The sequence below is a fragment of the Sinocyclocheilus rhinocerous genome, unplaced genomic scaffold (assembly GCF_001515625.1).
Source record: "Sinocyclocheilus rhinocerous isolate Xijiao unplaced genomic scaffold, SAMN03320098_v1.1 scaffold1022, whole genome shotgun sequence".
In the NCBI taxonomy this organism is placed as follows: domain Eukaryota; kingdom Metazoa; phylum Chordata; class Actinopteri; order Cypriniformes; family Cyprinidae; genus Sinocyclocheilus; species Sinocyclocheilus rhinocerous.
Window position 1 is genome coordinate 876,360 of NW_015656677.1, and position 15,976 is coordinate 892,335.

The window sequence follows — 15,976 nt, forward strand, 5'->3', positions numbered from 1 at the left end:
GGGTTTTTTAATGTGTGGGGTGCGAGAGCATGTCAGGAGAGGTAGAAAAATAATTAATTATTGAATCAGTACATTATAATGAAAACAAGAACTTCAAAATAAAAAGAAGCAGGTTTTTGCAATCAACTCCTGGAAGGTCCAAAGATCCAGTAAGCGAATTCAAAAAGTAAGTTCAAAACAGCGCTAATGCAGAGAATAGTGACTTATGTCCAGATGTCAGTAAATTATTCTTTTCAGTGTGTATTTGGCTTAAAAGCAAGAGTGTTTTATAATGGACACTGGCTGAAGGTGTTTTAAATTATACAGTTGTCAGTGGTTTAGTGATTCTGAATGGATCCATATAGTAGTACAGTCAGGTCAAGGCAGGAGGTTTAGTGGTCTTTGGCGTCTCCCTTTGGCCCTGTTAGGTATCACAGCTTGACTTGTGCTTATTTGTATTAAAAATGTTTATTTAATTACTTGAAACTAAACTTTCACTAATTCACTATTGTGAATTCTGAAAATTAAAAAGTACTTATTTATTTATTTTAAAAATAAATAAGAGGGGGTGGGGGTGAGTACTGGCACTTCTTTTTTTCCCACTTCAAGCACTGAATGTACTGTACTAATTATAATACATTGAGGTGCAAATAGTATCTGACACATAAACAGCATCAAACTACTATTTATTTAGTGCCCAGAAAATAAAATTTTTCTCTTTATATATATTGTAAACACTCTGCCTATATGTATATATCAGTAGTATCTTTTTTGGGTTGTTCAGCTGTTGTTGTGACTCAAGTTTCAGTAAATTTACACGTACTCATCTGTGATCTGATGTTGTCTCTTCGTTTTTTTATCCTCTTCATTCGTTCTTCTGCTCTCTCTTCCTCTGCTCTTCTTCTCTCTTTAATCTCCTGCAAGAGCTTTCTGTTTATTTCAAAATGGCATCCGTTGTTTTGTGCCACTGTCTCCTCAATCTTCTCCAGCAGCTCTTTGATCTGAGTGTGGTCACTCCTGTTCTGATTGTTGAGAACATGATACCTGTTCCCACATTTGTCCAGCAGCCACTGGAGATCCTGCCCTTCACTCTCAATGTGCTGCTCTATAGATGTGTCTAACAGAGAGTCTCCACAGGTGAACAGCACTATAGTGTGACTCCAGACTCTCTCACTGAGAAGATCCAGATGTCCTTGCACTGATTTTCGGTGAATCTCTTTAAATCTAGTATCCACACGTATGATCAGTAGTACAGTGTGTGGTCCTGGAGGACACAGAGACACACTGAACAAAATCTCCTGTTTCAGTAACTCAGAGCTGAACTCTACAGTGTAATTCCTCCACCATCCTGGAGCTTCAATGACAGTGATGTGTCTGTCTGCTACTTCTCCATGTCTCTTCACACACTGAGCAGATCTCTTCAAGTCAAACCCCTCTCTGCCCAGGATGGTGTTTCCTGCTGAACTCTTACCAGCAGCTCTATACCCCATTAACACAATCCTTAGCTCTGAGAGATGTTGGGCTTCACCTGCAACAAACAGAGAACAAAACATGCTTATTAAAAATTATACTTAACTGCAAACTGTGAATATCTGCTTCACACTCCTTCACCATTTTCCCTGTGACACAATTCAGCAGAGTACTTCAATGTTACAGTGCATCGGCTTAGGACACACTCAAAGACAGATCAAAATCAGAGATGAAAAATAAGAAATACCATAGCCACTTTACCAAGTAAAGTGAATGTACACGTTATTTGGCAACATGCTTGAGCAAACTATCAAAGTGAACATTTCTGAGGAAACCCATTAAGTGGCAGTGCCTTCCCAAGAGACATACAGATGCTTACACACACTTACACACACACACACACACACACACACACACACGTCATACATGCAGGATTTGTCCAGCATGGGGAAAACAAACGGAAGAATTAAAATCCTCAGAAATGTTCATTGATAGTTTGCTCAAGTATGTTGCCAAATAACGTGTACGTTTAACATACATTGCCGTTGTCAAAAAAATGTAGGAATATATGTTTTCAGTGGACTTTCAAAATTTGCTTTGCCTGAGAATACTTTAAAATAAACAGTAACTACTTCCTTGTGGATCCGCTTACCCGAATCTCTCTCTGAATAGTGGAATTACTGAGATTATTATTCAAAATCATAAGAATGGATGCTTTTCTGTAAAATCGTTACAATGACCAAAAGAATGCTTATGAACTACATGATTTCATTTACATTGATTATAAAACAAACATTTGAATGAGGTTCAGCTCCCAAATCAAGAGTAAATTAATCACTTCTCTTTAGGAATTATGGAAAAAGAAAATTGCTTTAATTTCATTAATCTGCACGTAAAACAAAGAAACAGCTTAAGTTACACAAATTAAACAAAGGTAAATAGTAAAATGCTGTAAAATAATTTATTTTCATTAATTATATTTTTAATCAAATGCTTCATCTATACTGTACATCTGTTCATCTAAATCAATGAATAAATCTCTCTCTTGCACAAAGACAGGAAAGGAACCAATTATGCATCGAGGAAAGGGAAGGGCTGGGAATTACAGAAACGCCAGACAAAAGAAGAAACAAACTATAATGAGTAATAATGGCATTATGTAGATCTGGGCTAATAATAAATGTAAAAAATAATATAATTTCTTATTTTTCAGTAACCCTCTAATTCAGTGTAGATTGTCACAAATGAGATCATCTGGGCTTGCTTGTTTATTTTTAATATAAAAAGGTTATATTTTTGACATATGTGAAAGCCCTTTCACAACAAAAGTGAAATGAATAAGGCTCAGGCTGAAGGAAATGTAAATTCATTCTCGAAAGTCTTAGGATGCAGGAGAATAAAGTTCCCTTTCTTCTGAAATACAAATATTATGTTTATGTAAAGTCATTTCTACTTATTAGTATGGTTGAATTGGATCATCGAAGGTCAGCAGCAAAAACATTGGTTTATAAAATGAGATTAAATACATAATGGATATTTGTGTTATGGGTTTGTGTAAAAATACTGAGTTTTTATTTATTTTGAGGATTGCTGAATCTGTTTTTGTGCAAGTGAGATGTTGTTCACATTTAGTCTAGAACTACAGTAACCATCATGTTTACACAGCACACTCAATGCCTCTGCATTTACTCAGTTTTTCCTCAACATGCGGACAGGAGAGCTGTCAGTCAATAAACAGGAAAACAAAGTAACTGGCATAACTTATTTGAAAAAGTAACTTCGATATTTTTTTAATGCGTTACTTTACTAGTTACTTGGAAAAAAGTAATCTTCTCAAAGTTGTATGTAACCATGGTTCCCCGAAGGGGAAACGCTTTGGGAATGCCCTGGCGAGACCATGTTCTGAAGCACGTGTGAAATCAGTCCAATGGAGAAGCGAGACGTCACGAGCGGGGTGACGTGTGCAACCAGGAAGCATAAAGGCACATCCGGCAAATGCACATGTTAGATTCTGTGGAAGCAAGTGCCTGCAGGGAGCATGGCAAGAGACGCAGCATCTCATTCCCTTCGGGGAACCATGGTTACATACGTAACCTTGAGATGGTCCCCTTCAGGAATTCGATTTGCGTCGAAACGCTTTGGGAACGAGAATACCCACTGCGCCATACAAGCAAGTCACTGTCTGGTGTGTATCTGTCTGAGCACATCAAGACGAGAGAACCTGGGACCCTGGGGTAGATGTCAGGTCCAAATTGTAAAGCCGGATAAACGTGTGCAGAGAGGACCAGCCCACCGCAGCACAAATATTCTGAAGTGCGCTCTGACCCCGACAGGTGACTGGAGGCCAGAGGACTCGTAGGCCAGTGTGATGGTCTCAACCACCCACCTACTCATGGTTTGCTTAGATGCTGGAGCCCCTTTCTTAGGCGGGCCAAAGCAAACGAATAACTGATCTGCCTTACGCCACTGGGCAGCTCTGTGAACGTAAGCGTCCAGTGCTCGCACTGGACAAAGCAGATTGAGTCTTTCCTGGCCTGCCTCCTGAAAGGGAAGAGGACAAAAGGCTTGCAGTACAACAGGACCTGGCGAAGAAGTGGGCACCTTAGGGACATACCTAGATCTCGGGTATGTTAAAAGAATGCCCTAACCATGCCCGGAGCAAACTCCAGGCATGATACAGCGAGTGCCTGAAGATCCCCTATCCTCTTCAGCGAGGATATGGCGAGTAAGAAGATCATCTTCAGAGTGAGGAGCTTGTTAGAGATATCTTCAATGGGCTCGAAAGGAGCATTGCACAAAGCCTCCAGAACCACCGGCAGGTCCCAAGAGGGCATCTTGGTGCACTGTACTGGCCTCAGGAGGAAACGTGTAACTAACAGGTGTCTTCCCAATGACTGACCACCCTGAACAGCGTGGTAAGCAGCTACTGCCACCACGTAAACCTTCAGAGTGGAGGGAGATAACCCTGCGGAGAAGCGTTCCTGCAGAAACTCCAGAACTGTACCAAATGGGCAGTTGACTGGGTCTTGCAGTCGCTGTCCACACCAAGAAGTTTCCTTGTGGTGGGATCTCTGGACTGGAGTATAATCTCAACAACCTCAGCTTTGAGTCCGGATGCTAGGAGCTGTGCCCCCTCAGGGGCCACACCCACAGCTTCCATAACTCCAGGCGGGGGTGAAGGGTGGAGCCCCCCGCCTGAGAGAGGAGGTCCCTCCTGATCGGAATCTCCAGTGGAGAACCGTCGAGAAGGGACACAAGGTCCGAGAACCATCCTCGGGCCGGCCAGAATGGGGCTACTAGCAGAAGATGGACCCCGTTCTTGGCACTCTCTCCAGAACTCTCAGGAGCAGAGCGATAGGGCAAATCCGTACAGACGAAGCCTCGGCCACGTCTGCACCATGGCGTCCAGCCCAATGTGTGAGGGAGAACCAGAGCAGACGGTGTGTTGTTTCCTGTGATGCAAATATATCCACTTCCACCTGCAGGAACTCCCTCCAGAGGAGCTCCACCACCTCTGGGTGGAGCCTCCATCCCCCGGGCCTCAGCCCCTGCCTCGACAGGATGTCTGCTCCCTGATTGAGGTGCCGAGGGATGTAGACTGCACTGAGTGAGAGAAGCTTTCCCTGAGCCCACAGGAGGATCTGGTGCGCCAGCCTGTAAAGGGGGTGCGAGCGCAGACCCCCCCTGTCGGTTGATGTAGGAGACCACCGATGTGTTGTCTGTGCGGACAAGCACATGATGTCCCCTTAGGTCTGGAAGTAAGTGTTTTAGAGCTCGAAACACGGCCAGCATCTCCAGGCAGTTTATGTGCCACGTGAGATGAAGGGCTTCCCACAGACCCTGCGTACAGCGGCCACTCATGACTGCTCCCCAGCACATGAGGGAGGCGTCTGTCGTTAGTGTTACGTGACGACAAAGAGCCCCCAACGTCATGTCTAACTGCTCTAGCACCCTCACTTCAGGGGACGAGCTTTCCTGAGCCATACCGTCGCCGGGCGGCAGTTGGGAAATTCGCTCATCGAAGATCACTGAGCCCTGAAGCACCAGGGGTGGCAGGGGTGTCAGTGAAGCTCCCTGAAGGCACTGAGGAGGATCAGGCGCCGTATACTGAGGTGTGTACCTCTCCTCCCCAGGGGGGCTGCCCTCAGGGCCCTAATGATGGTGGCGTCAGGGCCGCTTGGCAGAGGTCTTCTTAGACAGAATAATGGTCCGCAGATCCGCTTTCTGCTTCGAAGACCCCGATCGAGAGTGCCGCCCCGACCCCTGCTCTTTCTGCGGGGGGGTACGGGTTACGACGCTCTGTTTCTGGGTCTGGCGATATGAGGAGCCAGACGGCCGGGGCTGCTGAACGGGAGCAGCCCTGGCCGTCTAGCTCCTCATATCGCTAGATATCGAAGACCTGGGATCATCAAGGGAGGAAGCGCTGGAATGCCGCCGCCTGCTTCTTCGCCTCCTGAAACCTCTTGACGACAGTATTGACTGCGCCACCGAAGAGGCCAGAAGGCGATAGCGGGACATCCAGCAGGAAGAATCTGTCCTTATCTTGTAGTTCGGACAGATTCAACCACAGGTGTCGCTCCGTAGCCACCAGCGCTGCCATGGTACAGCCGATGGCCCCATATCTTCTCATTCAGCCCTGAGATGTTCGAATAATTTGCGACCGTAGGGCTGAAGAGTCAGGATGAATACGGTTTCTCCCACGATCTCGACATCTCGGCATGGAGATCAGGGGAAAACAGAAGGCCCTGCCGTGAAGGTTTACGATCTAGCTTTTTGGAAGCACTCGTCCAGCTTGCTTTTGGGACGAGCGTCCTGTTTCTCGGCTGGCCAATTGATGTTAAGCTTGTCACAACCTCCACGAGCTCCTCATATGCGAGGGACTGTGGTGGCAAGTCCACAGTCTCCTCCGTGTCGAAGCTCATCACGTCAACCTCCTCAGAGGAAGACAGATGAAGCATCTGGCTCTCTCTCGGGGGGGAAGAAACCGGGGGTTGGGCTTCCGATCCCTGAGAGGGAGACGTGGATCTAGCGGGTGAGGACCGAGATAAGGACGAGCCCGTCTCGGATCCCTCCGCTAAATCCACTTGCGATCCCCACGATAACAGTCCGGTCCAGGACCGGACCCAGCAGGATCGCGAGCCTGGCCGCTTTCATCGAAGACGGCCAGGCGGGAGCGTAACACACGGAGCGGGAGAAGCTCACAATCATGACAGTCAGCCCCCTCGAGAACTGACCGTGCATGCTCCGCTCCCAAACAGACAACGTACAAATAGTGTGTATCCCCACCCGAGAGATAGCGCGGGCAGGGAGGAACACACGACTTGAAATGCCGTCCGCTCGCCACAGATTTGGAATTACACTTTGACATATTTGCTTTCTTTCTAACAGAGTTTCTCCTTACTGACTGTGCTTATGCAGACACACACACACCATAGACGTGCTCGCTGAAGAGCAGAAGCTAACATGTGCGTTTGCCGGATGCGCCTTTATGCGCACTGGTTGCTCACGTCACCCCGCTCGTGACGTCTCGCTTCTCCATTGGACTGATTTCACACATGCTTCAGAACGTGGTCTCGCCAGGGCGCTCCCAAAGCGTTTTGACGCAGCTCGAGTTCCTGAAGGGTAACTGATTACATAACTTGCATTACATGTAATGAGTTACCCCCTAAACTGTAGACTAACATGAAAGTAAAAACACTCTAATTTCATAAAAGTAATTTCAGACTCACTCATCTGTGATCTGATGTCGTTTCTCTGTTTTTTCATCCTCTTCGTTCGTTCTTCTGCTCTCTTTTCCTCTGCTCTTCTTCTCTCTTTAATCTCCTGCAAAATCTTTCTGTCTATTTCAAAATAGCAGCCGTTGTTTTGTGTCACTGTCTCCTCAATCTTGTCCAGCAGCTCCTTGATCTGTGTGTCATCACTCCTTTTCTGATTGTTGAGAACATGATACCTGTTCCCACATTTGTCCAGCAGCCACTGGAGATCCTGCCCTTCACTCTCAATGTGCTGCTCTATAGATGTGTCTAACAGAGAGTCTCCATAAGTGAACAGCACTATAGTGTGACTCCAGACTCTCTCACCGAGAAGATCCAGATGCCCCTGCAATACTTTTCTCTCATTCTCTTTAAATCCAATATCCACACGTATGATCAGTAGTACAGCATGTGGTCCTGGGACACACAGAGACACACTGAGCAAAATCTCCTGCTTCAGTAACTCAGAGCTGAACTCTACAGGAACATCCATCCACAATCCTGGAGCTTCAATGACAGTGATGTGTCTGTCTGCTACTTCTCCATATCGCTTCACACAATGAGCAGATCTCTTCAAGTCAAACTCCTCTCTGCCCAGGATGCTGTTTCCTGTTGAACTCTTACCAGCAAGTTTATACCCCATTAACACAATCCTCAGCTCTGAGAGATGTTGAGTTTCACCTGCAACAAACATAGAATAAAGCACACTAATCATCCTGTTTCCTGTGCATTTAATAATAACAAGAATGCTAAGATCTATGCTATTTAATTAACATTGTTTATATTATCAAAATTATCCTAAAAGGGTTATCAGGACCCCAAAGTGACATTGAGCCTGTATGTTTGAATTAGAAATGATGTTCATGAAATGCTAAGCACAATATTTAAGTATTTTTAACCAACAAACACCAAACAACATTTGCTGTCGGACTGATAACGTCAGGAAACATGACCATAATTTTCACACTGATCCAACAAAACTCAAGATTCACTGGAAACTGATGTTCTTTTTCTTTTTCTTTAAGTCTCTCAATAATGTCCATCTTCTGCATGAAAACAGACAGAACAGAGAAACACAGAGCAGAATAACAAAACACAGCCGTGGCTGCACTAAGTATGTTGACTCACTCATCTGTGATCTAATGTCCTCTCTCTGTTTTTTCATCCTCTTCTTTCGTTCTTCTGCTCTCTCTTTCTCTGCTCTTCTTCTCTCTTTCAACTCCTGTAAAATAGTTCTACCTATTTCAAAATGGCAGCTGTTGTTTTGTGCCACTGTCTCCTCAATCTTCTCCAGCAGCTCCTTGATCTGAGTGTGGTCACTCCTGTTCTGATTGTTGAGAACATGATACCTGTTCCCACATTTGTCCAGCAGCCACTGGAGATCCTGCCCTTCACTCTCAATGTGCTGCTCTATAGATGTGTCTAACAGAGAGTCTCCATGAGTGAACAGCACTATAGTGTGACTCCAGACTCTCTCACCGAGAAGATCCAGATGCCCCTGCAATACTTTTCTCTCATTCTCTTTAAATCCAATATCCACACGTATGATCAGTAGTACAGCATGTGGTCCTGGGACACACAGAGACACACTGAGCAAAATCTCCTGCTTCAGTAACTCAGAGCTGAACTCTACAGGAACATCCATCCACAATCCTGGAGCTTCAATGACAGTGATGTGTCTGTCTGCTACTTCTCCATATCGCTTCACACAATGAGCAGATCTCTTCAAGTCAAACTCCTCTCTGCCCAGGATGCTGTTTCCTGTTGAACTCTTACCAGCAAGTTTATACCCCATTAACACAATCCTCAGCTCTGAGAGATGCTGAGCATCATCTGCAACAAACAGAGAACAAAACACACCTTTTCAAAATGATATTGCGTTGAGAATCTGTAAATATCCACTCTACATATATTTAATAAAACTTTTAAGTAATAAAATAAGTAAGTGATAATGTACAGTCATTATCACAAAATAAATCTGTCAGGGTGACCTGAACCTTCATGTTCTATTATAAATGACATATAATATTTTTTTTTTTATATTCTTGACCATCAAACGCTAACAGGTTTAACACACTGATCCAACAAAACCCAAAAGTCACTGGAGGCTGGTGTTTATTGGAGTTACTGTAGTGCAAGTGTGAACACTAAAGCCCTATCTGAATGGGGGTTTACTGAGATAAAGTTAGTAGGCTAGTATATCTGGAGTGTAATGTCAAACTTGTATCCTTTTCTCTTTATCAGAATAAAGGCCTTACTTTAAAATAGTTGACAATAACAAGAATGCTTAAAAACTGTCTACCATTTCATTTACAATGTTTATCATATATATGCATCTTTCATGAAGGGAGTTCAGCTCTCAGATCAGACTTAATCATCAATCATGGCTAACTGCTTTTGTTTATGAATTACAGAGACAGGATTGTTGCTTTTTTTGGATTTGCAAATACACATTATGTATTACATATACATATTAAGCATTTTCAATTATAATATTACCAAAAGCCAATGATTCAAACATTTCACATGTAAAACTGGCCATCCAATCAATGAATACACTCTTTCTGATGTATCAAGAAAAAGAAAACACAGGCAACTGAAAAAACAGGCAAACAGGAACAGAACACAGTGGAAATGAAGTCAAAACAGAATATAACTCTGACACAAACTTCAGGTAGGAATATTTAACAACTGTGTTTATTTATTAGGCTGTATGGGGCCAAGCACCAGCAATCCCAAAATTCAACTGCATTCTGGAAATGAGCCGCGAAAAATGCAGCCACCTATTTAATAGGTGACTATGAAAAAAAACAACAACCTCAAAGTCACTCACAATTAGCTAACCAAAAATCCTTATTAATTAGGAAAATGAAAAGTGTAAGAACATTTCACATAACATTTGGCTTTATAACAGCAGTGATTGGGGTGGGCGATATGACCAAATTCAAATATCACGATATGAGTAGTTTTACATCACAATAACGATATATCACGATATAGCCTAGTTATTTTTGCTTTTAATACGGTTTTTATGATATCAAAGTTTTTGATACAATAGACTTTTCATAATTCTTGCCACCACTGTCAATATCACAGAAAAACTAATACAAGCCTAAAAAGAGAGAAGAGAAAAACTCGCTGAAGATAAGTAACTAATTACAAGCAACATTACAAAAAACTACAATACATAAATGCTATTTACATTGTATAAATTAATCAAACACTGCATAGTCCTCACTGTGTAAATTAAATGTATATTAAAGTTACAAAAGTGATTTAGTAAAGAGCAGTGAGAGATTTTCTCTCGTTAATGTTTCTGGACTCCTTTTTAATGGTTAAATTCAATTTTATTAATCAAACAATTCTTAAACAATTTAACATCAATTTATTAAAAATGTAACAAAAATTACATGTTTAGGGCCCTAGGAAATGTTTTATTTTTCCCAACCATATGTTTTATTGTTACCAAATTCAGTTTTAGCATTTCTAATTATTTGAAAGCATAAAAACAAGTTTCATTTATTCTTGGAAAATAAAAGTCATTTAATATTACAATTAAAACATTGAAGAAATATTGTATGATTATTCCTTAAAAATAAGGTTTTAATATTTTTAGTAGTAGTAGTAGCAGCAGCCTATTATGTACATTCTGGTGTGTAATATATTTCTGCCGCAATGCCTTCAAGTTAAACCGAACTTTTATTTTGACGGGTTGCCGTGAATACCTTTACATTTCTGTGTGTATATGATATGAGGATAGTTTTACTCAAATTAAACGGTCAAATGCTCATGAAGTGACTCTCGGAGCAGTTCTGGAGATGTTGTTCATGTATTTATGTCCTCATTAGTGAGATGGCAGAAGCTAAAATCAAGCAAGTGTCACACACGCTTCAGTACAAGTAGTAAACAAAACCGCGTGTCTGCGCCATTCATAAAACAGAGACACGCAGAATTCATATTTAAATTGTCGTTTTGTGGCTTAATATTTACAAATACTAGTGGGAGTGGGAGTGCGCGCATCGGAGCGGAACTCTGCTGTGCGTGATACAGAGAGCGTGACCATAAAGTAGAGACCGAAATGACATGCCGTCGTGTAAATAAGATAAATAACATAAGGCTATTTAGTTTGTTTAATAAAAGAACAAGGTATAGACCCGTTCTATCGGAAAGGTAACTTTAAATGACTTCTGTTGTGATCTGGCGGGCTGCCCCCCTAATATAATGGCAGGGGAAACACTGCATGTGTTTACTTTCACTTAAGACCTAAATGACTGTGTTTACAAGGATGCTTGCAAAGAAGGGCATATTCATACATATGTGTATTTAACCGTTCAAGGCCAATAAAGCAACAAAAATACTCGCACCGCTCAGAAACATCGCAGACAGCGCGCACATATACCGCTGTTGTTTGCATTAAAACAGATTAAAATCACACGTTTTTAAACCGCAACGGTTAAAAATGTGTGCAAACGATACATTTTCGTGACCACTGGCATCGCAAATTGACTTGCGTGCATAATAGGACATAGTTCAAAATCTCTACTGGTTGTCAAATTTCTACCGGTTAATTGTGTCTACCGGTATATCGTACGGAAGAGGATTAGGGCCAAGCAATAATAAAAAAATAAAACCATGTCGAGATTAAAGTCGTTAAATGTAGAGAAAAAACTCGTTAAATTTCAAGAAAAAAGTCGAGATAAAATGTTGAGATTAAACTCGTCAAATTTCGAAAATAAAGTCATTATGTTTCGAGAAAAAAAACTTTTCCATTTCGAGAAAAAAAGTCGAAATAAAATGTTGAGAATAAGCTCATTAAATTATGAGAAAAAAAGTAGTTACATTTCAAGAAAAAACTTGTTAGATTTCGAGAAAAAAAGTCCAAATAAAATGGAAAATAAACATTAAATTACGAGAAAAAAGTCGTTACATTTCGAGAATAAAGTCGAGATAAAATGTTGAGATTAAACTCATCAAATTTCGAAAATAAAGTCATTATGTTTCGAGAAAAAAAACTTTTTACATTTCGAGAAAAAAAATTTTCCTTTGTAATGGCAACGTATAGTGGCAACAAGAAAATTTAAATTCCTGGATTCTTTGCCACATTGCAACTTTGTGAGCATGTCAGTTGTCAAGTATTAACAATTACAATATTAACAAATAAGATTAATCACATTTACATGAATGAACATATTCAAGATGTTCAGTGCTGGGCATCATAATAAACAGATATGCTTCACTAGCGTACTTGCGTAGATGATCATTATGTGTCACCCACCAGCATACTATTATGGGAATCAAATGGAAACCATTAACTAAATTGGTAAAATTGTGCATCTTGACAATGTAATTTAAATTAACTGAATTGGAATGTTTTATACAAATAAAGTACAGAAGCATCGTTACAGAGAGAGATATCTGAAAAGCAATTACATTCAGCACTTTTTAAACATTGAAAACATGTCACAATACAGCAACAGTTGCAATGCAGTGAAATATCCCACTCAGTTTTAGGTTGTGATGACTTATGAAGTTTACAATATTGTTCTTTCTTTTTTAAACAATGAATTACAAAAAAGCAAAAACAAAACAATATATATATATGTGTGTGTGTGTGTGTATGTTTATGTGGTTTATGATGACACAAATGTGTATAATGACATGGGTATGACATAGGTATTACAACGAGAAGGTGATTTATGAGGACATTTTCAGTGTCCTCGTAGTTCAAAAGGCTTATAAATCATTCAGAATGAGTTTTTTTGAAAATCTAAAAATGCACAAAGTTTTCTGTAAGGGGTAGGTTTGGGTGTAGGGCAATAGAAAATACGGTTTGTACAGTATAAAAAACATTACGCCTATGGAGAGTCCTCATAAACCATAAAAACCAACATGTGTCTGTGTGCGTGTGTAATTTTTTATATTTTTATTTTCTTTATTTTTTGTCAGCTTTCAATTATATATATAAATAAAAACTCTCGTCTACCACATCCAGTTCTAAAAAGTCTTGTGAACAAATGTTCTGTATGTTTTGGCCTTATTTCAGTTACTTAAAAAAATTGATTTTTTTTTTCACTAACCACGCATAAACCTTATTTTCGCAAAAACACAAAGATTTACATACATGCTGCTCACAGATTATTGTAGCACAGTGTAATCAGACTTTAGCCATTAAGATGTTTTTAAGAAACTGAAAAAAGCACAAATGTCACGGCATGTCAAAATTTCTCCGGGGCCCCAAAACCCCCTCAGAACCCAGTGGGTTAAAAATTACAAGAAATTACAAAGTACCAATACCTTTGCCTTTGATAAAAAAAATAAATAAAAAAAAAACAGTACAATGTGTAATTAGTTTTCTGTTCACACCACTCAGTTTGTAGATTTCGCCGTGCTTATTTCCCTCCTGAAAACATCCACTGCCAATATTTGAACAAGCACCATCAGGACTGGTTTGCCCACAGTCTTTGACTTGGGTGTCACCTTTAAGATTTAAGTAAAATGTGGTCAAGTGAGTAGCCTGTTGGTATAGATGCAATACTAAACTATCCTTTTTTTCATTTACAAGAATGATTTTTTAAAAACAGTAGCATGCATTGTTTAAAACTATATAGGCTATTATTTAATAAAAATGAGCCTATGTGTAACAAGCGCATCTGTCATGAATTGAGCATTATGACTTATAAAAAGTCTTATGAAAAACCAGCACAAATGGTCTTTTAATAATCAGATCAAAAAGCCTTAACTTTGACAATCTGAAAGTGAAAGTAGTAAGAGTATCTCACAGAAACGGTAAACAATGTTGGCAACATGTTTAGTTTCATAACAGTTGATTTGAGTTTGAGTGAAAAGCTTACCTATGCCCATTTTGCCTTTTCTCAGTCAGAGCTTAGAAACTATAATTTCACCATCAGTCTTTACGTGCAAATGTTGCAATGTACTTTCAAAGTGTTTTGGATGGGACACTTCCTGGTGCTTCAAAACTGTGACAAACATGGGGCATGTCAATAGCTGCTGTACACTTCACAGCAGGAAGTGAGCAGAAATTCAATCTCCATCTGAGTACTTTCGTTATATAAAAAACTAAACAAAAAAACCCCCGTTAACCTAGTAAAAGACGCAAAAGAGTACAACTCAGACACTTCCAGAAAATATTTTCTTTCATGTTTAGAGGAGAATAAGTCTAAATGTCACTGTGCATTTTTAAAAAGTTTTATACATTAAAAAAAATGATTGCATAACCCTTTTGGATTGAAAAATGTTAAAACTTACAAGTGAAGTTGTCATAAGTTAACTGTTATTTATGAGGCACTCAGATTTGTCATCTGCTGTTGTTCAGGATGATCAGAGCTCTTCTGAATGATTGAGATCCCATCCATATCCAGCTCCACTAAATGAACACTGAAGGAACTAATGCCCTGTCAAAACACATCAGCAACAACACAACAATATTCATAAAATCCAGTTTATTTTTACTATTTAAGTTTTTTGTGAAATATGGAAGAACAATAATAACTCAAAAATTAAAATCATTATTTAAGGTATTTTTCATAAAAAATCACCAATATACCATATCATCCTCATGTCTCTCACCCTCTCTTCAGGCTTCAGCACACTCCTCTGCATTGGTCAGCAGCTGCTCTGCATTCTGTACAATGGAAGGTAATACCAGCCAGCTCCTTACCAGCAATACCATACCAGCTCCGCACCACGTCCTGCACTCACACAGTGATCCAGTGAAAACACAACACACTGTTCATCAGGGCCATGCACAGACCTTTTGAGGGGCATGTGCTGAAACTGAAAAGGGGTTTCAGCACATGCCCCACCCCCATTCCAATTTTAGGGACACTAGGCTCCATCACTCAGTGAGTTGTTGCCCTGCATCATATTTCTCATCAATCAACTGTATGAAATGTCAGATGACCTGTTAAGTGCATTAATAATTTTAATGCTCTAGTTTATGTGAAGACGAGCGGAGAATATAGAATACTAGATTCAAAAACTAGATAGTAAAGTTTGTAGACAAACTTTAAGTTGGCTTGAAAAAGCCTAGCCAGAAAGTTTGTAAAAGTTTTAAAAGCTTGAAGTTTGAAGGTTTTCAGTTTGAAGTAGTTTGAAATACTTGAAATAGTTTTAAAGATTAAAGTTTGAATGTTTTGAAGGCAATACAGTCTATCAGAAGAACAGACATAGAAAAACAGATCGCTAGGGTACCTGGGGTGGCTTCTAGGGTGGTTGCTAGGGTACTCAAGGTGGTTGCTAGGGTGTTTCTGGGTACCTGGCGTAGTTGCTAAGGTATTGCTATGTGGTTGCTAGGGTACTTGGGGTGGGTGCTAGGCTGCTGCTCTGCAGTTGCTTAGGTGCCTGGGCTGGTTGCTAGGGTGCTTCTATGCAGTTGCTAGGGTGTTCAGTGTGGTTGTTAGGTTGTTGCTATGTGGTTGCTAGGGTATTTAGGGTGGTTGCTAAGAGGTTGCTATGCAGTTGCTAGGGTATTCTTGGTGGTTGATAGGGTGTTGCTATGTGGTTACTAGGGTAGCTGGGGTGGTTGCTAAGGTGTTGCTAGGCGGTTGCTAGGCTACCTGGGTTGGTTGCTAGGGTGTTACTATGCAGTTGCTAGGGTACCCAAAGTGGTTGCTACGGTGTTGCTAAGCTACCTGGGGTGGTTGCTAGGGTGTTGCTATGCGGTTGCTAAGGTACCCAGGGCCGTTGCTAGGGTGTTGCTATGCGGTTTCTAAGGTACTCAGGGTGGTTGCTAGGGTGTTGCTATGCGGTTGCTA

General features: G+C 40.8%; 1 protein-coding gene across 1 annotated transcript; it reads right to left on the reverse strand.

Annotated features, from left to right (window-relative positions):
• Positions 1 to 699: 699 nt before the first annotated feature.
• On the reverse strand, positions 700 to 9,205 carry LOC107720763 (GTPase IMAP family member 8-like). The gene is made up of 4 exons (XM_016528588.1): positions 9,172 to 9,205; positions 8,331 to 9,035; positions 7,179 to 7,883; positions 700 to 1,507 (listed from the first exon to the last, which is right to left on the reverse strand). Exons 1-4 carry the CDS (start codon positions 9,203 to 9,205, stop codon positions 777 to 779), a joined length of 2,175 nt encoding a protein of 724 aa, XP_016384074.1. The 3' UTR covers positions 700 to 776.
• Positions 9,206 to 15,976: the final 6,771 nt, after the last annotated feature.

What these genes read in the sequence shown, in the direction of transcription:
- LOC107720763 (XM_016528588.1), bottom strand. Translation starts at nt 9,205, where the DNA reads ATGAAGGTTCAGGTCACCCTGACAGATTTATTTT. An exon ending in GGACATTAGATCACAGATGA is followed by an intron (nt 7,884 to 8,330) that starts GTGAGTCAACAT and finishes TGTTTGTTGCAG; the next exon opens with GTGAAACTCAACATCTCTCA. An exon ending in CGACATCAGATCACAGATGA is followed by an intron (nt 1,508 to 7,178) that starts GTGAGTCTGAAA and finishes TGTTTGTTGCAG; the next exon opens with GTGAAGCCCAACATCTCTCA.